The sequence below is a fragment of the Kogia breviceps genome, chromosome 4, assembly GCF_026419965.1.
Source record: "Kogia breviceps isolate mKogBre1 chromosome 4, mKogBre1 haplotype 1, whole genome shotgun sequence".
Classification (NCBI taxonomy): Eukaryota; Metazoa; Chordata; class Mammalia; order Artiodactyla; family Physeteridae; genus Kogia; species Kogia breviceps.
Genome location: NC_081313.1, coordinates 81,252,474 through 81,279,334, shown reverse-complemented (window position 1 = coordinate 81,279,334; position 26,861 = coordinate 81,252,474). Strand labels below are relative to the sequence as shown.

Genomic DNA, 26,861 nt, shown 5'->3' with positions numbered 1-26,861 from the left:
TAGAAACTACTCTGCAAGATGGTCTTGATGATTTTATTGTTAAGGAGCCTAGCACAGTGTCTGGTACATCCTGCACTAAGGCAGGTATTTACTATTAAGTGATTATTATAATTATACCTATTATAGTTTTGCTACCCCACTCTGTCCAGGTTTCCCCCTGGCTCAGTGATAGGACACCTGCCTGATTTTATCCCTCTAAAGACATTCTCTCTACCACTGTCATACATTCCCTTGCTTTTTTCTACCATTTATATGACTGCTCTGGGAAGCCCTTGCTGAAAATCCTCTTTCAGGGCCTACGAAGACCTTGTGATACACTCTCCATATAAGTATTGATTTTTCCCTTTTATTGAGAGCAACAAATGGCATTAACCATGATTATCAGCTGTTATTAAAGTGAGTTACAATAGGATCTATACAGATAGTCCCCAACTTATGATGGTTTGACTTAACAATTTTTTTTGACTTTATCATGGTGTGAAAATAATATGCATTCAGTTGAAACCATACTTCAAATTTTGAATTATGATCTTTTCTCAGGCTAGTATTGTCTTTCCCCTTTTGTGATGCGGGGCAGTGGCAGGGAACCATGGTTCCCAATCAGCCATGTGATCACAAGGGTGAACAAATGATACACTTAAAACCATTTTGTACTCGTACAACCAATCTGTTTTTCACTTTCAGTGCAGTACTCAATAAATTACATGAGATATTCAACACTTTATTGTAAAATAGGCTTTGTGTTAGATGATTTTGGTCAACTATAGGCTGATATAAGTGCTCTGAGCACATTTAAGGTAGGCCAGGCTAAACTATGATGTTCAGTTAAGTTTGGTTTATTAAATGCATTTCTGACTTACAATATCATCAATTTACACTGGCTTTATCAGGACATATCCCCATTGTAAGTTAAGGAAGATCTGTGCATCTTTCCCACAAGATAAATTTGAAATGTTGAATAGATTGATGGCATGATGCATGTTTAATATCTAATACCAACATTGGAAGATCAGAGAAAGTCCTGCCCATTGAATCTACTTCAAATGAAGTAATAGAGTTTGGACTGTATATCTCAACAGAAAATAATCTCTAAGTTACAGAAGGTAATAGGAATACAAACACACCTCTATCCACACTTCTCTGAAACTTCTGTCCATTACTAGAAAAGAAATGAGTCTACCTTCCTCAAAGTGAGAGACAGAACAAGAGGTCCATGTGTGCATAGACCTTGAAAAAAAATCACAGTAGAGATCTAAAATCAGTGTAGGTGTCATTTAATGCTGTTTGAAGAAGAAAATGAAAGGGGAATAGAAAAACTGGTCTTTGCTTCTTGGAACCCTGAAATATCCATCTTATTGCTCATTTTAAAAGGTGTAAAAGTAGGTCCTGCTTAGAGAAGAGCATTACCTCTGGTTTTAGCAAGGTCAAAAAACAATAATCGTGAATCCTAAGTCTAGCTGACTTCTTTGTTCTGTATTTCTTGCCTATGTATGTATATCTATTGTTAACTACATGAGGCTGGGCATTTTGTCCATTTTTGTTCACCACTGTATCCCCAGAACTTAGTAGAGTGCATGGGGATACATGGCAGATAGTCAGTGAAAAAATGAATCCATCCAATTTGCTATGTCCTCTGGGATATCATAGGCACCTCCAATATTCATGATTAAAACTGACCTTGCACCCTTTGATAATAATCCCACTCCTATAAGTTTACCCTGAGCATACACCTCCAATAATATAAAAATATGTCTGTGCAGGTTTATTCATTGCAGTATAATTTGTAATTGCAAAATCATTGAAAACTACCTAAACATCAGAGCATAGGCAATTGATTCAATAAATCATGATACATGCACAACATGGAGTACTATGTAACTGTGAAAAATAAAATCTCTATGAACTTATGTAGCCTGACTTATAGGAGATACTATTAAGCACAACCAAAAAATATAAAAGAATATACACTATATGCTATCTCTTGTGTAAGAAAGAAGAGAAACATAAGAAATAACATATTCTAACCAACTTTTATCAAAATAAGCACAGGAAGACAAACCAGAAAATAATGAAGTTGATTATCTACATTGGGTGAGATGGGAAGAATGGAGTGGAAGGGATATGAGGGAGTGCTACTTCTCTGAGTGTACCAGAGAGTGAGTGGGTGTATATTCTTAAAATTTTTTGGTATAGTTTTTACTTTTGGAAGCATGTTAGTGTTTTTCATATTAAAAAAAACCAATAAAAATGGGAAGGACAGAATAAATCTAAAACAGAAGCAAGCAAATGACTTAATTTATATTTCAAATGACTATTACAACCACATAGAAGAGGGGAGAAAAAAAAGAACTAAGCCAAATTACTTACTGTATCTGACTACCCTCAGTCCTGGGCAGGATGAGGCTCTGAGGAGAAAACTGCAAACAAATCCTAAACTCTTCTTGGTAGGTTTGTATATTGTAGTGCTTTAGGCAAAGCGATTCTGAAACTATATTAGTTTTATTATAAGATTGAGCAAAGAAGTAAACGTGTTGATGTTGCTGGGAGACATTCTTAACACAATGAACAAGAAAAATGCCACTATGGAAAAGGAAGAAGGCAAGAAAGAACCCAGTGGGGATAGACTGGAATGACAGAATGAGAAGTGTGAAGTAATAATATCTAAAGTATGCACATATATGCAAATATGCATGTCTAAGTGTGCACGAGTGTGTTTGTGTGCACGCGTGCGCTTATGTATACATTTCATAAGCTTGTCTGCTGACAGGGCCAAGAAGCAAGGACACCCAGTAACAAAGAGCTCACCTAGTACCCAAAGGAACTAGGCCTTCTTGGAGAAATGGTTGATTCCATGGCTGTAGCAGGGTAGGTACAAAATGAGTCTGGAACACCTTGTTAGGCCAAAATGTAAGGAAGTGCTTAAAAAAAAAAAAAAGGGAGCAAGTCACAAGTGCACAGAAGCCAGCTTGAAGAGGTTCCCACTGGCAAGTACATCAGTGAATTATAAACCTTTGAATAAAGAGAAAATCATGATTCCATAATGTCAATAAGTAGATAGATAGGTAAGTAGACAGATAGATAGATACATAGATAGGCACACAGATAAGTAGTAAAAGAAGATATGAGGGTAAGCTCTTGCTTACAGTACAGTGTCCGTGCTGAATGGTAAATATGGAGGAAATGTTGTGGTTGGAAAATCATTATTTTGCAACTATCATAGTGAAGATTAGATCAGGCAAGAATCACGACAAATGGGTACTAAACCTAGGGGGAAATTTTGATGATAAGCAAAATATTTTCATGATTTTAAAATGTCTATTTCTTAGTTGCAAAGGGGAAAAATCAGTGCATACTAGAGAAATTAGACAAAACCTTGAAGATGTACTTCACAATTACCACTGCTACTGAAGGACATATGGACACTATGTGTCTCCAGATACAATATCCTGAGAAGGATGTAGAAAGATCCATGTACTATTTCCACCAAGAATGAATACTCTGAATCTAATTATGAGGAAATACCAGAACATCACTTAAATATAAAATGAGAGGGATGCATTCTTCCATATCTATATTATGTGAGTGAAAAAGAGAACACAAGAGAACAAATAAAGTAAAATGTTAAGGAAAGGTGATTCTAGATAAAAAGTTTAGGATACTCTTTATACTATTTTTATTCCTCTAACTCTTCTGTATATTTGAAGTTATTCCCAGACAAAAAGTTTTTTCTTTTTAAGTAATGTATGAACATATGCTCTTTGAAGAAAAAAAATCAAATAACATAGAAGTATATAGAAGGAAAAGTAAAAATGAAAATGAACTGTCAACTCCCCAATCTCACCTATTCCCCACTAGAAGCTAAGCTTCACAAAGTCAGGATTTAAAAAATTTTTCTTTTCTATGCTGTTGCTTTAATGTGTTCCAAGCACCTAGACTAGTTCCAGGCATTAAATAGTTGCTGTATAAACTACTGCTACATCATTCATTTATTGGATGAATGAATGAATGAATAGGTAAGTACACTTAACAACGTGCTGTTCTCCTTACTTAATCTAGACATATGTACGTTAAAGTTTATTCTAAGTTTTTTAAGTAAATGGTATCATAATACTAAAAAATTCAAGCTGATTTCACTATCAATTATCATTGATAATTATCATTACTCCCAAAACTTGCTTCTCCATTATTACCATTTCTCTCTCTTTCACCCCCCCAAACACAATACCTAAATCTTGCTGATAATACCTTTCAAAGCTTCTTGAATAATTCACTCCTCTCTACTTCTCTTGCTATCACCTAGCACAGGCCACAACATGTATGTGTACCATCTAATGGGTCTTCTTCCTGGTCACTTTACTCCTTATCTTACTCTTCTCCAATTTATGCACAGTAATCTTTGAACTATAGCTTTGATTGCTTTCCCTGTCTTAAAATTTTCCAAGTGTCTCTTTGTAACCTGTAGAATAATTTGTAACTGATTAACATGGATCATAGCCTGCCTTCTGATTCTTTGTTCTGCCTTACCCTCTTCCTTTTGCATTCAAAGCTCAAAAATCATTCATCCACCCATTCACTTATTTCACACATATTAATATAGCATATATTTAACTTCTTTGAGTTTCCTGAATACACTATACTATACTCTTGCTTCTGGTACTTTGTGACTGCAGTTCTGTCTCCAACTCCTGCCCCTGTATCCACCTTTCCTTCAGCTAATTTTTACTCAAGTCTCAAGTCTCAGTTTACATGTCACTTCCAAGAGGCTTTTCTGGACCATTTGTTTTTGGTTAAGTGTTCTGTGCCCCCACTATACATTCTCACACCACCCTATTCTTATTCTTTCTCTGTTTATGTAACTCTGATTAATATCTAGCTCCCTAATGGAATGCAAGATTCATGAGAAGCAGGGCAGAAGAGAGGGATAAATATGGGAGAAAGGTCTGTGATGAAGCAAGATACAGAATAAAAGATGGCTACAGGTAACTATATCTCATGGAAACTATCCCCTTCTTTATGCCCCTCCTACCTTCCCTAGTTCTGTCCCTTTTCATCACTCCTAGGCCACTTTCCCCACTACTACAACACAGATCTCGTTATCTGATTACATATACTCCAGTCAAGCAGCATCAATAGCTCTCCAATGATAGCAGGGCAATACCAAACTCCTTAAGACTACAAATTTCTTCCTATTTTCCTAAAAAAAAAAAAAAGGCGTTGCCCACCCCCATGACTTATACCTGATCCCCAGGTATAACACCTTGCATGTATAAATACATGTGCACACACAACAGGCTGCATTCCATTTTCTGCTGCTTGCATTCTGAACAACTATCATTTTTCACAACTACTAAGCTCTGGGTGGTTGCTTCTGACTGTCAAGCACACTTAAAATAGACAAACTGGACTTCAAATTCAGTTCCTCTTTGGAAACAACCCCGACTTCCTAAGTCAACAGCTTCCTTTTTTGTGTTCCCTTTCTGTGTGTGTACAGAAGAGGTACCTCGTATGCATTTAGCTTTTTAAAATACTACAAATACCACATTTTTAAAATACTATAAAAACTTTGCTGAAAATTAAAGGAAAACAATTATATAAAAAGTGAGACTTCACCCCCCAATCCTCCTCAATGAGCACCTTCTGTAGGGTGAGCCCAAGATGAGAGAAATGGTGAGGTGTTCTCTCAGTCAGTCTCAGTTCCCAACTGTATTTCACAATTACTGTCATTCTAGTGTGTAAAGATAAGTATCTATTACACACAGTGGCTCCTAAATGCATGCGAGCAACTTCATCTGGTTCACACCTAAAGAAGCAGTCAACAACTGGCAATATTAGACTTAATGGGCATTGTACATTACTTTATAGGCAATTTAAGGCCTTTCAGAGGGTATATTTGAATGTTCTAAATAAACTTTAGAATATTCTAAATAAAAACATTTTTATGTATTCTATTCATGTTTATTTTCACTAAGAGACTGAATCCCTAATGAACAAATACAGTTGTTTTGTTCATGTTTATATATCAGGTCTCTAATACTATTTTATGGTATTTCATGAATTTATTTTTATTAAATGAATGAATTACCAGCAACTAAAAGCTCATATGTATTTGATTTAATAGCCCAATTTTTGTTGAGTCTTTTTTTTTTTTTTTTGCGGTACACGGGCCTCTCACCGTTGTGGCCTCTCCTGTTGCGGAGCACAGGCTCTGGACACACAGGCTCCGGATGCACAGGCTCAGCGGCCATGGCTCACGGGCCCAGCCGCTCTGTGGCATGTGGGATCTTCCCGGACCGGGGCACGAACCCGTGTCCCCTGCATCAGCAGATGGACGCTCAACCACTGTGCCACCAGGGAAGCCCTGTTGAGTCTTTTTTTTAAACGCCCAGATTTCTGTACTCTTTCTATATGTACCTGATTCTGGACTCCAGTTTTCCTTCATCCAACTAATTCCTCCTCTATTCCAACATGTCTTTCCCTATTGAGTGGAACCTTTATTGCCTCCTTTCCTCATTCCATTTGCAATGAAACTAGTCTATATCCATATAACTTTGTTTATCCAACCTTTTAGGAAAGGTCTTAACACTCAGTGAGAATAGATCTGAGAATAGACGTTATAGCCACACTGTCAGACCACTGACCATTAGTCCCACAATTCTGCCGAAAACATTGTTTACAAATAGAATAACCCAGACTAAAACCAAAATATTTTCAGAATGCAAAAAGAAAATCAAGTTTATCAATCTCCCTCCCTCCGTCTGTCTCTCTCTTTCTCTCTCTCTCTCTCTCTCTCTCTCTCTCACACACACACACACACACACACACACACACACACACACACACACACACACACAATTATTATTATGCAGCAGTTAAAAGGACCAAGCTCTTCAAGGAGATCTACAATAATGATTTCTTTGGGGGATGATATTGTATTGTTTACATCTCTTTTAGCAAAGCAATGTGAATGTGAGCTATTGGTTGGGTAGCACAAAGAACTTCATTAAACAGAACTGAAAATAATCATTTAGGATACAAACTGTTAAATGAAATTCTACTTTATTTTTTTAGTTTACTTGTCAAAGTACCTCCTGACTCATGGGATTAAACTGCTCAACACTTACCTTCGAGGATGATTGACATCAAACAATGTGTTATCATCATCCTCATCATCTTGTTCTAAAGGTGTCAATTCCATGTTTTCTATGTTAGTGTCCAAAACTCCATATCTCCTAGTCTTTCGGTTTCTTCTTCTCATCCTATTAAATAGAACATATTAATGAATAAAAATTATTTGAATATGGTATAGATGATCTTTATACTTACTTATAAACTAAAAATAAATTACCCAGTTTCTGACATTGGAGGCATTCAATATTAGAATGGTTACATTTCAGAAACGAAACCAATTTACCACCTAGTATTATTAATTAAACAAAAGCTACTCCTGTATGTTTGTAAGCCATCACCATTTCTTCTGTCTGACATACTTTCTTCTCTTTCTGTCAACTTATAATGTTGACAGATAATCCCTCAAGTCTTAGTTCTGGTACAATATTTTTACTGAAGCCTTATGTTCCAGCCTTTTTCTCATCTCCTCCATGCCTTCTTACCACTGTGCAGCGTTAGGTACTTTCTGCCCCACTATGAAACTGTGTGTATATATGCACTCAAATTCTAGACTAGGTAGCGTACACTCCTGGCTGCATATCAGAATCACCTAGGGTATTTTAAAAAGCTCTTTACTCGGGCTGTATCGTCATACAATTAAATTATAATTTCCAGGGATAGGAACTAGGCATCAATAGCTTATTAATGTTCTACAAGTGTCTCCAGTGTACTGAAAGCCACTATCCTAGATCAATGGTTCTTGAGGTGTGGTTCTCTGGATCAGCAGAATCACAGTCATCTAGCAGCTTATTAAAAATGCAAATCCTCATGCCCACCCGGACCTAGTGAGTAAGAAACTTTGAATTTGGGGCCCAGGAACCAGTGTTTGAACAACCACTCCTTGTGCGTTTGATGCAATCTAAAGTTTGAGAACTACTGCTCTAGAGGAGAGAAAATATTTTAATATTTAACTATTATCTGTATATATATGAAGGCGTCTCATGATTTAGAACCCTACTGTCTCCTTCTCTCTCAAATAACTTGTTCTTTTCCTTCAAATTATTTATCTCAATTTGCATTTATGTCTGCTACGTATATATTTATTTGAGTGTTTATTTGCCTGTCTCTCCCACTAAGTTGCATGAGGGGAGAAGCCATGCCTATCATGTTCACCACTGTATTGCTACTTTGTAGCATAGTGTGTGATTAAGATTCTCCTTAAATATTTGTTGAGAGTCTGAGTGACATCATGTTCTAGTTCAGTGATCCAAATCTGACCCTGAAATCAATGCCTACATCACCTCCAATGTAACAACCTCAACTCTACACACAGAAAAATGTTGTACACAAGTATCTATGGGAGTTTAAAAACAAAACAGAAGATAGCAAGTAATAACAAATAAGTTTACTTAAATTCTGATTCACTTTGTATGAGGTAATAAGTGTGATAAGAAATACTACAACTATAGCACCAAGTATAGAGCAATATGAGCCTCTGTAAAAATGATAGTGGGGACCCTTAGGAGACAAACTGTCCCATGTGTGTATATATATTTGAGTCTTACTAAGAAATATTTGAGTCTCACTAAGCATCAGGCATTGTGCTAGCTTCTGGGTATAAAGTACCTGGCTGAGTGATCAAAATTTACAAAATATTACTAACTTTAGGTAAAAACCGTGATAATTTCCACTAATCACTGCCTAAAAATCTATTCTATATGCCCACCCAAAGATGGTAGAAAAGGAAACAGAGGTTTAAGTATAGTATTTAAAGCTACAACTATAACCAGTGAAAGAGTTAATACTAATAACTGGCAAAAATGAGGTAGAACTGGTGATGGTATGAAGTATAAGCCTGTCTTTATATAGTGAAAAATTACATGTGTTTAGGTTGTTAAACTTACAAGTATATATATGTGTGCATGCTTCTATGCACTGAATATGTGTGTATGCTCATAAACATACACATACGCATATACCTTATGTAGACCAGAAATCTAAACATTTTTCTGTAAAGGATCAGACAGTAAATATTTTAGGCACTGTACATCACATATGGTCTCTGTCACATATTCATCTTAACTTCTTCAGTTATTATTTTGATTTTTTACAACGCTTTAAAAATGTAAGATACATTTTTGGCTCATAGACCTTAAAAAACAGGTCAGACTGGATATGGCCTGTGGGTCAGTTTGCCAATCTCTGATTTAGACTTATGAAAGTAATTCACAGAAGAATTAAGAACAGAAATCATAGTAGTACTGACACTGGCAGTAGGAATAGAAAGGTACAGGGGAATTATAGTTCACTATTGGTCTTTTTTAACCACATGATTTAATAACATTTGCACGCATTGCTTTGATTTTAAAAAGTGAATACATAAGAATGAGTGAAGCCACTTGGCAGCTTAAGTTAAGAATATTCAGAGTCATAATTTCTTCTCTTCCCTTTTGCCAGTCTGTTGCTCAATTTTCTAAACCATATGGCTTCCAAACATTCTGGCATTTTCAGTCATGTGAAATTATTTTTGGAAATAAACTAGATTCTTTCAGGTCACATATTACATATCAAATAGTCAATATGTTAATAACCAGGTCATTGTCAGTCACAGGATACCTTGCCAAGTCTTTAAAAAGGAAATGATAGGAACATAGAATTTAAGGACTTTTGACATTTATCTCAGCTGACACTCTTCTCCACTTCCAAGGTCATCATCATACCTTGCATGACTTTCCAATCTTTCAATGAGTGGCTCATCTAATGTTCCCAATAACACTGTTTTCTCTTTCTGTTTAAACATTTGACTGCATTGGTGTGAGCACTTTATTTCAGCTTCTATTGTCTTTTAACGTGTATATAAATACCACCTTCTGAATCCAAACTCTTTAATAAGAACCTACTTCATATGCAAAGACTGTGCACTGTCAGGCACCAAATAAATAGGGGAATGTAGTTCAGTTAAAATGAATTTATTATTTTAGTAAATGTCACTAATTCATACAAGAATAAGTCAAATAAAAAACTATATATTGTTAAATAGAATTTAATCTTGAAATGCAACTTCCCTAAGAATGTCTTTCCTAAGTCCAAGGATATAGGCAGTGATGGCTACATGGTCATGACAGCTTTATGGCCATAAAAACATCAAATATAATAAAACACATCCATATGCAGTGATTTTTCTCAGGGAAAGCCAGAAACACTTATAAAGCTTTAAAATTATTGGGCTGATTCAATGAACTGCCTACTTAAAATACTAATAAACATGAAGTGAAAAATACAATACACATAAAAATATACTGAAACTTTAAGTAAAAAGGATACTTCCATTTTTTAATATGCAGTGTATATTATTTTTAAACAAAAGAAAGGAGGATTTAAAATTCATGCAATTTTAACAGCTATGGCTCTTTTCTTACAAATTAATGTTTTCATTAAGCTCACGATGCCCAATTTGTCCATGTATGTTAATAACTACATACATATAATCATAGATATGCATGCACAGTTTTCTACCAGACATAGTAAACGCATAACTGCAACCTGAAAAAAAATTTTGTTGGTTCTTCAGTTAACAAAAAAATTGGGATTTTATCTATAAATGTGTAGAGAGGAAAATATGGAAGCCTAAGAAGGCAAAAGAAAATAGCAATATGGTTTATTATTATATTGAATTATATTCATTTATCACATGGCAATCACAGGTAAATGATCTTGATCAGATACCTTCCAGGTATTCAAGTTATTATTCAAACAGCTGTCTAAAATAGATGCAGATTCCTCTATGTTCCATTATACTCAGGTCGGTAAGAATTATTTCTGTTTAAATAACATGTAAAAGCTACAGTAGAAAAATAAAACTAAACTACTAAAGTAAGGCTGATAAAATTTTATGTAAAAATGTATGATGCCACATAAAATAAACACAACAGAATAAAACTCCATTTCATTTTACTACTCTGTGAAAGGGAGAAAACCAATCAATGTAACCCGCTGTAACTTGCTGTACCGATCTGATTTTCTTGTTTCAACTGAATGCCTGTAGGGTATTATTATATAATATTATTCCTTAATTTCTTCTATTACGCATTTGAAACTGACTAAGGAATATAGTATTTAGTATATATTTTATAGACATACACTCTCCTATATGATTAGGCATAATGATAAAGCAGAGTAAATCTTAATAAAGGTATGACTAATGATACAGAATGTGTTTGCCTTGACATTTTTTGGCAAGAAAAGTGAATTAATGATCAAGAATGGTTTTGGAACTCATTTTTTTTGCACTGAGACATAACTAAATAAAAATTGGTGAGCCACAATTTTAGTTGTCTATGATTTTCATGAAGAAATTCAACCCAATATATAACACACAGTAAAAATTATTTTATCTGAAATCTCTCTCATCTTCATCTCCCATTCACCAAACCTAATCTATCACTGAAATGTCACGTTTCTCAAGAAGCAGACACCAGTAAGAGATGAGTATGTTATGAGTTGAATTGTGTCCCCTGAAAATTAGTATGTTGAAATCCAAATCCTTAGTTGCTCAGAATGTGATGTTGTTTGAAAACAGGATCTTCACAGAGTCAGTCAAGTTAAAATGAAGTCATCAGAATGAGCCCTACTCCAACATGACTGGTGTCCTGATAAAAACATGAAATTTGGAGACAGATATGGATACAGAGAGAACACCAAATGATCATGAAGATGGCTCATCTAAAAGCCAAGGAGAGAAACCTGGAACAGAACCTTCTCTGTATTAGTCTGCTCAGTTTGTCATAACAAAATACCATAGTCTTGATGGCTTAAACAACAGAAATTTATTTATCACCATTCTTGCGGCTGGGAAGTCTAAGATAAAGATACCTGCAAGACAGGTTTCATTCTGAGGAGTCTTCCCTTGGCTTGTAGGAAGCTGTCATTTCACTGTGTGCTCACATGATCTCTTCTTTGGGTGTAAAGGAAGAGAAAAAGAGCAATGTGGAGTCTTTTCCTTTGCTTATAAGGGATCAGCTCTATTAGATGAGGGCCCCTCCCCTATGACCTCATTTAACCTTTTTCGCCTCCTCACAGGCTTTATCTTCAAGTACAGTCACATACGAATTTTTTTTGGGGGGACGTAAACATTCAGTCCAGAACACTCCCTCATAACTCTCAGAAGAAACCGAAACTGCCAATACCTTGATTTCGAATGTCTAGCCTCCAAAACTGTGACGTGATAAAATTTTGTTAAGTTCACCTAGTTTGTGGTACTTTGTTATAGCAGCCCTGGCAAACTAATACAGTATGCAGAAGATTTATCAGGGAAAAGGCTTCTGAAGGATAAAGAGGGAGGGAGCTGGAGACGAGGAAATCCTACAGAGGGTGATACAGGTCTGACACCTGTGAGAGTAGAAAGGAAGGATGACAGGATAGGAACCAGTAGTACCAGTGCAATGCAATTCTGAGAAAGTTTTGACCAGACCAGTGGTATGTCCTTAAGCAAAGGTTGCCTATTAGAGAAGGGAGTCCTCTGTCACTCACGATGACCAGATTTGGCTACATTCAATCATTGGCTGGAAGCAGGTCTAGGAATCATGGCACTGGCATAGATGCTGTGACAGATCCAAAGCTGTGGAAACTAGAGGCTGTCCCCACAGCAGGGTCTCTTAAAGGGAGGTTTGATCAGTGTACCTCCATGGCTGCCACAATCACAAAGTCCAATTGACTGAACTTCCTGAGAATCACTGAAGTTCACTTATAGTGCTTACCACTGCTACTATCTATTGCCTTAAATAGCTTTATAACTGTCTACCTCTGCCTACTCTGGTCACTCACCAATCTCCCCTGTAAAAATTACCAGTGGTTTCCTACTGCTTGGCAGTAAATGATTCTGTAATAAGGCCTATAAAGTTCAACACAGGATGGCTCATACTTTTCTCTCTAGCCTCACCTTGCTCTTGACTACATTCTACTTCACTTTCTATACTCCATTGATAAAGCCTTCCCTCATTCCCTCATAATAGCTATGCTTTCTCTGACATTGGCACCACAATATTGCTGGGGTACTGCCTATTCATTTTACAAGGAAGGCTTCCCTAATCTACCCAGCTAGGTCACAAGCACCTACTATTGGCTTCCATACCTCCCATGCACATATCTTTTGAAGAACTTATCAAAGATGTACTTGCACACTTATTTTTGTAACTTTTTTTTTTTTTTTTTTTTTTGCGGTATGCGGGCCTCTCAGTGTTGTGGCCTCTCCCGTTGCGGAGCACAGGCTCTGGACGCGCAGGCCTAGGGGCCATGGCTCACAGGCTTAGTTGCTCCGTGGCATGTGGGATCTTCCCGGACCAGGGCACGAACCTGTGTCTCCTGCATCGGCAGGCGGACTCTCAACCACTGCGCCACCAGGGAAGCCCTATTTTTGTAACTTTTTATCTTCCCTATTAGGCCACTAATTTCATGGGGACAGGAAATAGATCTGTTCTTATCACTCTGACTACAGCACACAAGGACTGGCATAAAGCATATGCCTAATAAATATCTGTTAAATTATTTAACTGAAATATTCAGATTCACAATAGATCTTGCATTTTCTCTGTATAACAAAGACACCTACAATTTTATATGCAAATCACCACCTCTGGTATAAGAGAAGCCTGAAAGAACACCATCTCCAGAACCATACCACAGCAAAACCTAAGGGATCTAGCCAATTTTTAAATGTAATTTGGATAATAGCCCCCTGGCTCAGGACACACCCACACACCCACACCCACACTCACACACAGACACACAATGCTAGAGGAATTAAGCATATTAAATATGCACTCAATCCAGGACCTCTAAGATACTCATTTAGGATGTTTTAGGTAGATTAGCCTACCTGCTTTAGCCCAAGTGATTCTCATATGCTACCTCAGTTAGAACGACCAATATTCAACTTGTATCCTGTGCTGTGGAGTTTCATTTTTATCTTTTGGGTATGTAAATTTACCATATTGTAACATGTAGTTATTCTTCATTTACACAGTAAATAATTGAAGTTTATCCTTTCAAAAGCCAAACTATTGTTTTTCTTTTAAAATCTCAGCATTCTACATGGAGCCATATCCAACACTAGAGCTATCCATGCCTTAATATATAGGATAAAATGAGTTAATTCTACTCTTTTTGATCTCTCAAGGATCATTGTAATTATACCACTTTAATGTAAAGCAATGGTGCTGTCATGAGTTATTGACCCCAAGTTGACAGACTACTGAACTTTTCAATCTTTTTGGTTTCTTTTCATAATTATTCTTGGGTCCTCTCTATTGGCTTATAAGTTACCAGGCTCTGTCACTATCACAAGCTTGACCAAGTGCAGCACTAAATAGAAGATGCCCCAGCAAGGTATCCTGCCACTCTTCATCTCCCGTAACATGTTCACTGCTAATACCGAAAAGTTAAAAAAGAAAAGATCAAATGCATGTTTATCTATGTTTAGGTTATTGCAATGTTGCTTTCTCTGATAGACCCCTTTTCTAAACAAGCTCCTTGTAATTCAGCATGTATGATCAGTTCTTGTGTTTAGATTTGTCTCCCATTTGATGGTATTCTGGTGGATACCCCCAGGTGAAGTAAACCTTAAGTAAATGTCATATAGCTTAGCTATGAAGTATCCTACATGAAGGTGCACAGCACCTAGCTCCCTTGTCATCTTTCCTCTTTGTCTTTATATAGATTTCCTAGTGTTCTCTTTTAGGCCCTAGAATTTGGGATGTGAAGACTGATAATTCTCCTGACCTCCACCTCTAACAGTTCAGCATGGGTTTATTCCCCAACCGACTTTAAAGTCTTATTTACAAACCAGCGCCTCTAAGATTCATCCCGCCTCACCTTTGGCTTTATGACCAACACTTTAGCAGATTTCTCTTACAACATCCTTTTTTCCCCTTGCTCCCACCCCATCTCTAGCCTTGTCAGGGCTAACCTCTTTTTTTTTTTTTTTTTTTAAACATCTTTATTGGAGTATAATTGCTTTACAATGGTGTATTAGTTTCTGCTTTATAACAAAGTGAATCAGTTATACATATACACATGTTCCCATATCTCTTCCCTCTTGAATCTCCCTCCCTCCCACCCTCCCTATCCCACCCCTCTAGGTGGTCACAAAGCACCTAGCTGATCTCCCTGTGCCATGCGGCTGCTTCCCACTAGAGACCTAACCTCTTGCTGATTATAGTTTAAGAGGTCAGATACCCCAGAGTATGGTATGGGGGAAATACATTTTTTACAGAAAATACTGTAGAACCCCCCAAATATATTACAATAGCAATTCTAGGTACAGAAAAATTTCACTAAGAATATTACTATTTACCGAGTGTGCACATATGTCAGGCATTGAGCTAAGCAGCTTGCAAGCATTACCTGATGTAATCCTCACAACAATCCTTTAAGTATCCTTATTCTAAACATAGAAAGTCAGAGCTCAGGAAAAATTAAATTTGGGACAGTAAATGGTAGAGCTAGGATTCAAATACAAAAAGTTTGATTCCCAAGTCTAGGTTCTTAAACATTAAGCTATATTGTCTTCCTAATGATTCAAAGTAATTCTAACCAACGTCCAAAATTAGCTACCAATCTTCTGATCCCTTACACAATGATCTTACATTATACCAGTCTGGATATATTGTTTTAAGTAAATTGCATCTTCTGGTTCATCCTTTCATGGTAAAAAGTAAGGGCTTGGTAACTACTTACAATAATAAGTACATTTATGATCTTCTGGTTAGGCCATCTCTTAGTTTTGATCACTGTAACAGTATCTGCTTTTTGTTTATCCTAAAGGAAACTCTCTTCTGCCTTAACAGTACCATGATTTTGGTTAGACAGCAATTGAGCCCAGCCCTAAGAGATACATAATGATCATAATAATTGGTGCAACCAATCATGAAAATATAATTTCCCTTTTGCCATTGTCTAGGGCTAAGTAGATGAAGCAGTTCAGACAAATGAGATGGAAGGGGTTAACTCAAGTAGTGGGGTTTCTGGGAAAGATTTTTCTCCTTGATAAAAAAAAGAACATAGGAAGAGAAGGCCTCTTATCAGGCCCCCTTCCCTCTTTCCCATTTGAGATACTATTGTGTGGGAACATAATGCTTAAAGCTGAGGTAGCCATCCCATGGTGAGACAAGGAAAGAAAAAGCCAGAATCCTTGATAATCTCACAAAGTCACTGAACTAAGCCTGAGCCTGCTCATATTCATAAGAAACAACTACAAAACATGTCCTTATGTTAAAGTCACGTTTAATTGGATATTCTATTACCCACAGGTAAAAACCTCCTAACTGATAAGGGCATTGAGCATCCTAGCTTCTCTGAGTTAGGTTACCAGTGTTCCATCACCCACTTGTATGTTTCCTTATGATTCTCTTCATTTTAAGAATCTGGATTTAAAGGTGGCCCATATGATAACTTGTCCAACTACTTCTTTACATAGTCCACATTCAGCACCATTCTTTTTTTTTTTTTTTTTTTTTTTTCTGTATGTGGGCCTCTCACTGTTGTGGCCTCTCCCGTTGCGGAGCACAGCCTCCGGACGCGCAGGCTCAGCGGCCACGGCTCACGGGCCCAGCCGCTCCGCGGCACGTGGGATCTTCCCGGACCAGGGCACGAACCCGCATCCCCTGCATCGGCAGGCGGACTCTCAACCACTGCGCCACCAGGGAAGCCCCACATTCAGCACCATTCTATAAACACTTCCCAACTACTGTGTCATACACGCAAATGGTTTACTAATGTGCCAAAACAAAGATCTCCTTAGCCCTTTGGAATAGCTAACAGGGTCCAAGGTAGACAGAGATCAGGGCAAATAGTCTCAAGTATTTACCCTACATGAATATCAATTTCTATGTGTGGCATGGCATGAAAAAGGTTGGGGAGCACTACCCTGGCCCAAATTCCCCAACAAATTAACCTCATTACTTTTATCTCCCAGAACTGCACATGATAAATATTGCTTAAATACAGAAAACCCTATTATCATATGTAGAAGAACAGACTAAAGAGATAGCTTTAGAAGCACGAAATCATCTGTGTGAAACTTTTGAAAATTGTAAATTACTATATAATTTAAGGAATCTTTCATTCAATTACAAATGAATAAATAAATAAATAAATAAATAAAAGAAGCACTCTCAGAAGCCTAGATTTTGTCCTTATTATAAGAGAAAATGGAAAAGATCCATGGAAGAGGTCAGAAAAGGGTGATAAGAAAAATAATCATTATTAATAATCATTATCACTACTAAAATTCATTGAGCAGTTGTTATGTGCCAGGAACTGTGCTAAGTACTTGGTATAGGTCCTTGAAACAATCCTTTCTGGTAAATACTATCATTTTCTCTATTTTACAAAATCTGAGCTGAATTTTAGAGCTGCTGTGTAACTTACCCAAGAGTACACACAGCTCTTGAGATTAGAACTCAGAAAGTCTGACTTCCCATAAGACTATACTGAAAAGGGGTTAAAATAGTAAAAAGGAACAGAAGACAATAGAGGAAAATTACTCAAGAATTAAATGATTGGTAACAAATGCAGTAGAGCTATTCAGAATAAAGACCCTTCTGGTAGAATAAAGAACATTTGGTAGCTTGGAGGAGATTAGTGACCTTACAGACTGCTGGTCAAATTGCATGACACTTTTTAAGCCACTCATAGGGACTGGCGTTTTAAACTGCTAGGCTAAAAAATATCTAGCAAGGTGGGTATGAATAATTTATATTCCTCCTTGATTCCAAGAGCAAAGATGGATCAGGGAGGTGTAAATATGTTGTTTTGGTGATGGTATTCTTTTCCTTTTTGCACCCATATTCCTTTATTGGTAGTATCTCTACCACAATAAACAGTCTAGTGAGATGATAATTAAGATTCCCATCACCTCTGCCAATAGATAGACTAATTTATTTCTCCTTCCTTGGAATTTGATTCCTAAGCTGAGGGACAAAGAGACTGAAAACTACTGCATATCCATACAATGGTATGGTATTCTTTTCCTGAAAAGAAACCTGTGTGGTCTATTTTGATGTCTTGTCTCCTAAGCTGACTTAGTTTCTGCCTGTTCCCAGAACCGATTCTCCAGTTTCTCTTTGACTTTCTGAGATCACAACATTCTTCCAGTAAATCCCCATTAGTTTCAGTTAGCCAGGCTTGTTCTAGGTGTTTAACTAAAATAGTAACTGATAGAAGCAGTAATCTAATATTCCTTTAATATTAGAATGAAGCATGGAAGGAAAAGTGTACAGGAGGAGAAAGATAGGGAATGTTATTCCCTACCCAAACATTTATTTTCTCAGTCTAATCAAACTTAGTTCATTTATTAAATGTCTGAGTGCAAACACTGTACTTAGCCTTGGATTAAAAATGATAAGTAAATAGCCTTTGTTCTCATGGTTTTGAGTCTTCCCCAGACTCACACCTATCCCCAATAAGAACACTCATTCATTAGGCAACTACTTACTCAGTGCCTACCCTATTTTATAGATAATGTTCAGCACTGGGGATATAATAGAGAATGAGATAGACAATGAGCCTCTTCTCATAAAGACTATATATTAATCTTAGGAAGCCTACTCTGTTCCTTCTCTCTATATATATTTCAATTTCTACAGAGAGAATCTAATTGTTCTTTGGAATATTTCTAGACTCAAAGGGGACGTTATCTCTAGTTACACATTCATTATAACTGAATTAGATTAAAGTAAAACAATATGGACATTTCATGGACTTCAAGTACTTTACAAGTAAAATATTCTCAGTGTTTTCACATATCAGTTAATGAAATGATGATTTTGGCCCATTCTTCCCCCTTGGCAGAAATAAATAATGCTGTTGTGTTGTCACAACTATTTTGGAAGTTGGGGGGTCAAAATGGGCATTCACCAAAATGAATAGTTTTCATCCCATAATCTGGAAGCAAAAAGCATAAGTTCTGAACATTGCCCAGACATTGTTAGCATCAGTCAAGCTTTGGACATCAGGTGGCCAACTAAATTTAGGACTTGGACTAAATGAATGTACTAGATGCTGGTTAAAGAGTCCAGTTTTTCTTAGCCATAGGTTCAGAATTTGGCTGTTAACACACAATATTAGTGAGTCATCCAACAGAATCAGACTGAAAAGACTGTACCCTTCTGAGCTTTACAGAAATGAAGATAGAAAATCAATGGCGATAAACAATTATATATAAGATTATAATACATAAGGTGGAAGCAAAATGAAAAAAGATCATCCCCAAAAAGTTATTATCAGACCCATTATTTATATGTGTATGAAACATAATACTTAGGATACTCTGGGTATTTATAGGAAATATACAGGCAGCATTAACTAACAATTATATAGTGGGAAAAGTAATTACTGCTTCAATTTTCTTCTAATATTTCTTTATATCAAGAAGAAAGTCTCAGTTTAGTGGTAATATGTCTGTAACACCTCATTTTCTAACTTCCTCTTTAACAGAAAGTGGGCCTGGATTCGCTTGGTTTTGTGAACCAACAGTATATAACTCAAATAATATTGTTTCCCCCAGTGGTTCTCAAATGTTTTGATCTTAAAATTCCTTTATGTTCTTAAAAATTATTCAGGACCCCAAAGAGCTTATAAATATGTGGATTGTATACATATCAATTATGTGGATTATTAATATGTTAATTAAACCTAAGAAAACTTTAAAATATCATTTACCTTTAAAAATTAGAATAAATCCACTACATATTAACATAGTTTTTTGTGAAAAATATATTATCAATAAGAAAACAGAAAAAGGTGAAAATTGGCATAGATTTAGATTTTTTCAAATCCCTTTAATGTCTGGCTTAAATGGACAGAACTAGATAGAAAATGAAAAGAGAGAAAATAGAAAACAGCTAGATTTTCATGTCTGCTTCTGCCTTCAATCATTTGCAATGTGTTGTTTGGCTGAAGGATATAAAGAAAATCTAGGTTCATGTAGATATAATCTTGGAAAAGGCAGGTGCATTTTAATAGTGTTTTCAGATACTGGTGTTTATGCTATTTTGGTAGCACACCAAAACTCAACAAGAGGTAGTTTCTTAAAAGCTAGTTGCAATGTGCAATTTGAAACCGTTATCAATGAACTTCTTGTGCCCTATAAACTTAGAATGTATTATTCTGAAAACAGTTTTGATTTTGCAGATCCCCTGAAGAGGTCTCAGAAAACCCTCCCACCCTCCAGGGTTCCCTGGACCACATGTCTACCACTGGCTTACACTGTACTTCTTCAATCAGTTATTTAAGCCAAGGGATGTTGGTTTTCTGTTCACAAAATAATAAATAGATATGTTTAAAAGGAAACTTTCAGTTTAAATAAATCCATTTAAAGAAATATATGAAATAGTAGGGGGTAGGCAGTTACAGGAAAAAATGTGAAATAGTTTAGAAAACAAACCAGTGCATTCCTATAAACCTATCCTCTACTGTATTTATACAAGAGGAAACTACACAGTGCTTCCTCAGCTCTTCTCTTGGCTGGCTCCTTCTAACAGTGAGGTCTTGGCTCCACATGTCAGCTCTTCAGAGGTGGTCCCCAACTAAACCAGTTAAAGAGGCTTTATTATAGATTTTCCAAATCAGACTTACTACATAGTTGAGATATTTTAATATCATGATTGATGCCATAAAATAACCTTACTTCAGTAACTATGGAATGCATCAAGTGGAAGTTACTTACAACAGTAACAAATGTCACTAATTGAATTATATAATTCCTTTTCTACTTGATAAGGCATTAAGAGGAGTAGAAAAGTAAGTGACAGTCTTCTACTTTTACTCATAACCTGGTACAACATAAAGACCTGGTCTACTTCATCAAAGGTTGATCATAGATTAGGACACAACCATCACGTTAATGGGAAAAAAAGTCAAAGCAAACAATGGATTTTACAGCCATAGATTGTAAAATCCATTTTAAAATTACAATCATTATACTCCATGGGACACAAATTAAGCCACTTTACTCTTCTAGGTCAGTTTCATCATATGTAAAGTGAAAGATGTCATTTACATGTCCATATCTGTACCAAATCTGAAATTTAAGTAATTCTATAATCTAACATTCTGTAGTAAGAATAGGCTCAAAAAACTATTCATTTATAAGTTTCAACTTTTGAATGACTTAGATTTATAGATGAATCACTTTGCAAAGGTTTTTTGTGTGTAAAATATCAAATTTTTGTAATTTTAAAATCAGGATAGGATAGTTAGGATATTAAACATATGTACCAATATTAAAACAGGTTCATATTTATGACATCCCCCCCCCCGCATAGGTATCAGTTTTCCATCTTATCATGCAACTGGTAACACTCTGCATTGAAATATTTAGTGCCATGCAAAAGAATGCTAGATGTTTCTAATAGGGACTATGACAAAGATTGAATCATACAAAATTGTTAGTATTCCCGGTTAAAAAAGGTGGAATATAAGAAATTTCATATGGTACAACCGAATTACTAAGGTGGTGGGGTCAAGTCAACACTAAGAAACTACTGCTAAAAGAACTTTTCTTCTTTTACATTTTATACAATAAAGTACCCATATAATAAGGTCATTCTGCATTACTATTAATTTATTCAAATAAAAACTGATTTAGAGGTTCGGTACTAATTTATAACTTATAAATGAAAGGGAGCAACTACTTGGTGGTTTAAATACTCCCAAAGGACCACAGGCTTTTAAGACATTCATCCTCACCATCTCTCACTCAGGCAGGCACCCATGATACTGGGGGTGGGAAGAGAGCAACGCCAGGTCAAAAGATAGCCCATTTCAGGCCTGCGCCGGAGGCTTATCGAGGCTTCGCCTCACCTGACCGTCCTGACGACGAAGTACACCAGCACCGCGCCACTCACCACCATCAACACGGTCAGGGCTCGTTGGGTCATAGGCTTGTCGCCGGGGTTGGGGCTCACAGCGAGGACGCCACCCATTGGGCCTTCGTCCCCCGCCTTCCCGCCTGGGTCTTCTGCTGCAAGCCCCGCCCCGGGAGTGCTGCTATTGACTCCCTCGGCGCCCCGTGGTCCCTCGGCTTCGGCCGGAGCGCGGGCCGGGGACAGGGCAGCTGTGGGGCCGGACGGCAGAGGTGGCAGGGCTCGCGGCCCAAGGTCCGGAGGCCTGGGATGCGGCACGGTCTCGGTCGCCTGCAGCAGTACCTCCAAGGGCCCTCTCAACTCAGGCAGCAGTAGCAACAGCAGGAGGGCGGAAGCGAGCAGGTGGCTGAGGCAGCAGCTACAGTGCGTCGCCTTCATTTTCCCCGGACCGCCCTCTCACCACGTGGGAGCTGCTGGGCCCGTCGCTCTGCCTCCAGGTGGGACCATGGGCGCAGTGAAGAACGAAGGGTGACCAAATCCCGGGCTAAGACCCGGCCACAGCAGGTGGCAGAAGCGTCAGCGGCTGCAGCTGCCGGGAGAACCGGAAGTTCGTACATCTCAGCAGCCACTGCTACCAGGGACGCTTTCAGTTGCTAACATGCCGGGGCTGGCGCGTTCCGTGACGTCAGGCGCGTTCCGTGACGTCAGGCGCTCAAGGCCATCTGCGCACGCGCTCTGCCAGAAGGGGCGGGGAAGAGCTCCGTGGTTGGCTCACAAGTAAGAAAGTAAACATAAAAAAGGTGTGTAAAGAGTGCAGCAGCTCTTTGCATGAAGAAACCATGAGAGATTGGAAGCTCATAATTTGAGTTCGTTGGTGCAGAACTGCAGAAACACAGCTAATCATTTAGTAAGACCGCCTTGACGTTTCCCTCAGCTCAGGTACAAATTTTAGACAGGTTTCTTCCTGCCTCTAGGTCCTTGACCTCTCTTAGGGCATTTACTTTAGAAAACTTGTAACTGTACCTTGATTCTCTGCATTTTTGAAATATAAATCTTTAAAAAAGTTCTTGCCGGTGATACAGCCCAGGGCTGTCTTTCTTAAGGAACAAGGAGCCATCCTTTAGAAATGTCGTCAACAAAGAAGATATTATACCTATTCCCCAGTCTCTTTGGAAGGGTAGGAGCCTAACTTAGGCAGGCATCTTGTTTCAATTTGTAAAACTACCTCCTGCCACGAAGCTAAGAGAAAATTTTACTTTTTCTTTGGGTAAGGCTAATTAGTAAACAGAATTGGCCTAAGAGCCTCCCTACTCTTAAATAAATCTCATAAGCTTTTTGTTACTTTCTGGTGAGTTGAGCTCAGAGTCCTGGCCTCTCTTCTCTATTGCAATAATCTTGGATAAGTCTTCTTTGCTTGTTTAACTTTGACATCAGTAACATGGAACTTTGGTTTGAGCAGATACAAACAAACACCAGACCAGAAGTCAAAGTTAGTATTTGTTCTTTTAAAAACTTACTCATTCAACAAATTGTTTAGACTTTCTACTCCTTTCTTAGCACTGGGTCTGAGTATTGAATAGTAGGCAAGTAAGATATGATCCTTGCTTTCATAGCACTTAGGTTCAAATGGAGATAACAGAATAAACACTTGCACTCATTCTGATTCTGAAGTGTGTGTTATAAATGACAAGTACAGAGTCCACAGTAAAAATTGTGTAAAGGACTATTGTAGGTAAGGTGGAGAGGATAGTGTCTTCTAGCTGCTTGGGGGTAACAGAGCAATGCAGTTGCTCCTGCCACGTAGAATTGCAGGGACTAGGCCTCTTAAAGCTAAGTTCCAGTGTGAGGAAGATCATTGGTGACACACCCTAATTTTAGCTTCCAGCCTGGGCATTTATCAGTAATGAACTCTCTCCTTGGGTTTCTTCTCTCCCTTATTCACAACCTTATTCAGAATCATACGTGGAAGAGAGTTAGTATGTAATGCCACTTGCTTCCACTCCTTGAAAAAGTCCAATATTCAACAATCAAAAAACAAAAAAAGTTCATCATCATCTTTCTTTCTTTACAGTATCTCAGTTTTACCACTGTGTTCCTCGTCTTGATTAATGGCATTATTCTTCACTCAGGTGTTCAGGCATAAAATTTTGGAGTTATCCTTTACCCTTGGCTTTCCACTGGCATCAGTGCTTACCAGTAACTGCAAAGTGCTAAATAATTCTGAAATAGCAGAGTTAAACTAATGATTCCAAATAATTTGAGCATATCATGTTCTAGTGTTTCTCCAAATGTGATTCTTAGCTACCTGAATCAGAATCAGAAATGAGATTTGTTAACAATGCAAGTTCTAAGTCACTATTCCAGAAATTCTGAGCCAGAATTTTTGGGACTGGGGACATGGACTCTGTATGCAATTTTATTAAGCTCTCAGGGTAATTTTTATTTGCACTAAAGTTTAAGAATCTCTTCTCTCTCTCACCACCTATGTCCAAATGTTGTCAAATTTTCTCCATTTTCCTAATGTCTCTGTCACTAATCAACTCTTTTCTGTTCCCTGCCTCTGACAAGGGATTATTTTTATATTGCTAGAGATCTTAAACCTGCATATTACTGTGTTTTTTGCATAATACCATATTTGTAAAGTGTCATGAAACTATATTTTCAATTCAATCACAGGAAGTAGGAGCAAGTTTCCTGGGAGAAAATATTGTGTTTTGCTTGTATAATATAAAATGACAATTTGGGGGCACACATGTCTATTTAAAAGACAGGTTGTCAAACTAAGTATAATTGGTGTTTCTGAATTTTTTCTATTAATAATAATGATATTTGTTCATTTACATGTTTTCATTTGTCTTGCAAACAGGTTGTGCCAATCACTAGAAATTTAAAAACATATAGGGGAGAAAAATTATTAGAACAAGTAATTTATATCAATTTACTTAAATTAATCTGCATACTAGGAAAAGACCACCATTATTCTAATTGATCAGGGAACACTCCAGCTGACAGAACAACAGTATTCCGTGGAAATCTGTAAAATACCACCGGCCTGATAAGTAAAATCTAACTCTCCCTCCCTGGTCTAGTATTGAATAATAATTTTGAATATTAATTAAGCATCTATTGTGTACCAGATATCATGTTATCAAATGCTAAATGATTATTGTTGTTTAGTCCTTACCAGAAAAAAACAAACAAACTAAAACTAAACCATTATTAGTCCTATTTTACAATTAAGGAAACTGAGATCAAGGATAATCAAACTGGTAAAAATCAACATGAGTAAAAACAGTAGAGCTGGGCATTGAACCCAGGCAGTCTAGCAGCAGAGGTGGGCTATTTCCTGCTACATTTTATCTTCTTCTAATTGTAGGTTTCCATGATTTGAGTCTAGCTTATTGTCTCAATTAGCTATTGCTAGATGAATGCTGCATAGCCAGTAACTAAAAAGATATCAGTGGCATACAGCAAATAAACATTTATTTTTTCTCTTGTGTTTTTGGTAATGGTGGGATTGACTAATTTAAATTGACCTTGTAAGTGGAAAAGGGATGGGGAATGGGCATAAGGAGAAATGAGGAGCCATGTATGTCTTTTTCTTTTTTAAACAGTGAAAACAACTGGTTATCCAAAGTCCCACCTGATGCCCTTGACACACATCTCACTGGAGAGAGGTAAGTCACATGGCCACTTTTAGCTTCTGGGAATCTGGGAATTTTAATGTTAAAATGGGCATATTCTAGTCCCTGACAAAACTTGTTTATGTTAGCAAGAAAAAAGACAATTTATATTGATAGGCATTTCATTTTCAGTTCTATCTAATAGAGAACAAGGCTCAAATGAGTGTTCTCTGGTGTCAAAATTCCTTACCTTCCCTCTTCCACTCCCATTAAGGAAGAGGGAAGGTAGGAGATTGGCTTAACTGGAATGGTCATTCATAGCGACACCTGATAGACTGAGTCTCTTATACTTTAAGTGGCAGGATATTGCCATATCAGGTGGGATGGTCTATACTCTGAAGTTCAAAAAGAAAAGGAGTTCAATAGGAAAAGAGAATACGAACTGATCACAAAACCAGGAAGTCAAGAGAATGTACTAAAGACCTCAAACGTGAAGGAAGAATTGGAATGTCAGAGGACAACTAAAGAGCAACAGTTCAAGAAGAAGAAGGAACAGTGTTGTTGGGGTAGGTACCACATAACCAAGTAGGAATATGGATAAATTTTAGGGTTAAATATCTAAAAGAAAATGACCATGTAAATGGGCTGTGGTTCCTGAGAGGAAAGAAACAAGGTGAGCCCCACAGTTTCCCTGGATCTCTGCCTGGGGAAAATTTCCCAGCTATAGTGCATCAACCTGGAGTTCAATCAGAATGTGCACGTCTCTCTTATCTGAAGAGGCAGAGATCAGAGTTCTGGGTTTTTGAAGTGGTTGGGATCTGTGGGCCAGGGCATTAAGAGAAGGAGTCTGTGGAGGTCATGAAGTTCATGTGGCGGTTTCCCACACACCCTTGACTGAGAGCTGTGCAGTACCACCAAACATAGCCACACAAAGTTAATAAGAGACTGGCTGTTACAGAGGTAAGAGCCGAACAGAGAGATTAGACATTAAGCAGTGCTGGGGACTTTGAACTTAGGGCCCAGACTTCCTTAATAGACCCTTTAACACCTCCTAACAAAGTGGGAGTCAAGCTGAATCACTGCTTTATGATAAAAGCCACACCCAGAGAAAGGCCCTCTTTATACCCACTTTAACAAAGCTTAAAACCAAACCCTAACGAGATTCTTAGAGGAGACAGAGTTTTGATATTGGATATCACCAATTTACAGGGACTTGGAAAACAGATAAACAAAAATTATACAGTCTCAAGAACAGAGATCTAAAAAGATT

At 37.4% G+C, this 26,861-nt stretch overlaps 1 protein-coding gene and 1 long non-coding RNA gene across 4 annotated transcripts in view; one reads left to right on the top strand and one right to left on the bottom strand.

Moving 5' to 3' along the window:
• The window catches only part of FAM174A (family with sequence similarity 174 member A), a 28,392-nt gene extending 5,711 nt beyond the window's left edge, over nucleotides 1–22,681 (bottom strand). The window contains exons 1-2 of one of the 2 annotated variants that reach the window (XM_059063098.2): nucleotides 21,967–22,681; nucleotides 7,122–7,256 (exon numbers count right to left, since the gene is read on the bottom strand). In XM_059063098.2, coding sequence (XP_058919081.1) covers nucleotides 7,122–7,256; nucleotides 21,967–22,406 — 575 coding nt within the window. In that variant the 5' untranslated portion in view covers nucleotides 22,407–22,681. Of the gene's footprint in view, nucleotides 1–7,117; nucleotides 7,257–21,966 lie in introns of those variants that run through there. The other variant, XM_059063099.2, reaches the window with a different exon arrangement.
• The window catches only part of LOC131756212 (uncharacterized), a 202,465-nt gene continuing 197,500 nt past the window's right edge, over nucleotides 21,897–26,861 (top strand). For both annotated transcript variants that reach the window (XR_010840198.1, XR_010840197.1), the window contains exons 1-2: nucleotides 21,897–22,907; nucleotides 25,583–25,645. This is a non-coding gene — a long non-coding RNA (uncharacterized lncRNA). The remainder of the gene's footprint in view (nucleotides 22,908–25,582; nucleotides 25,646–26,861) is intronic.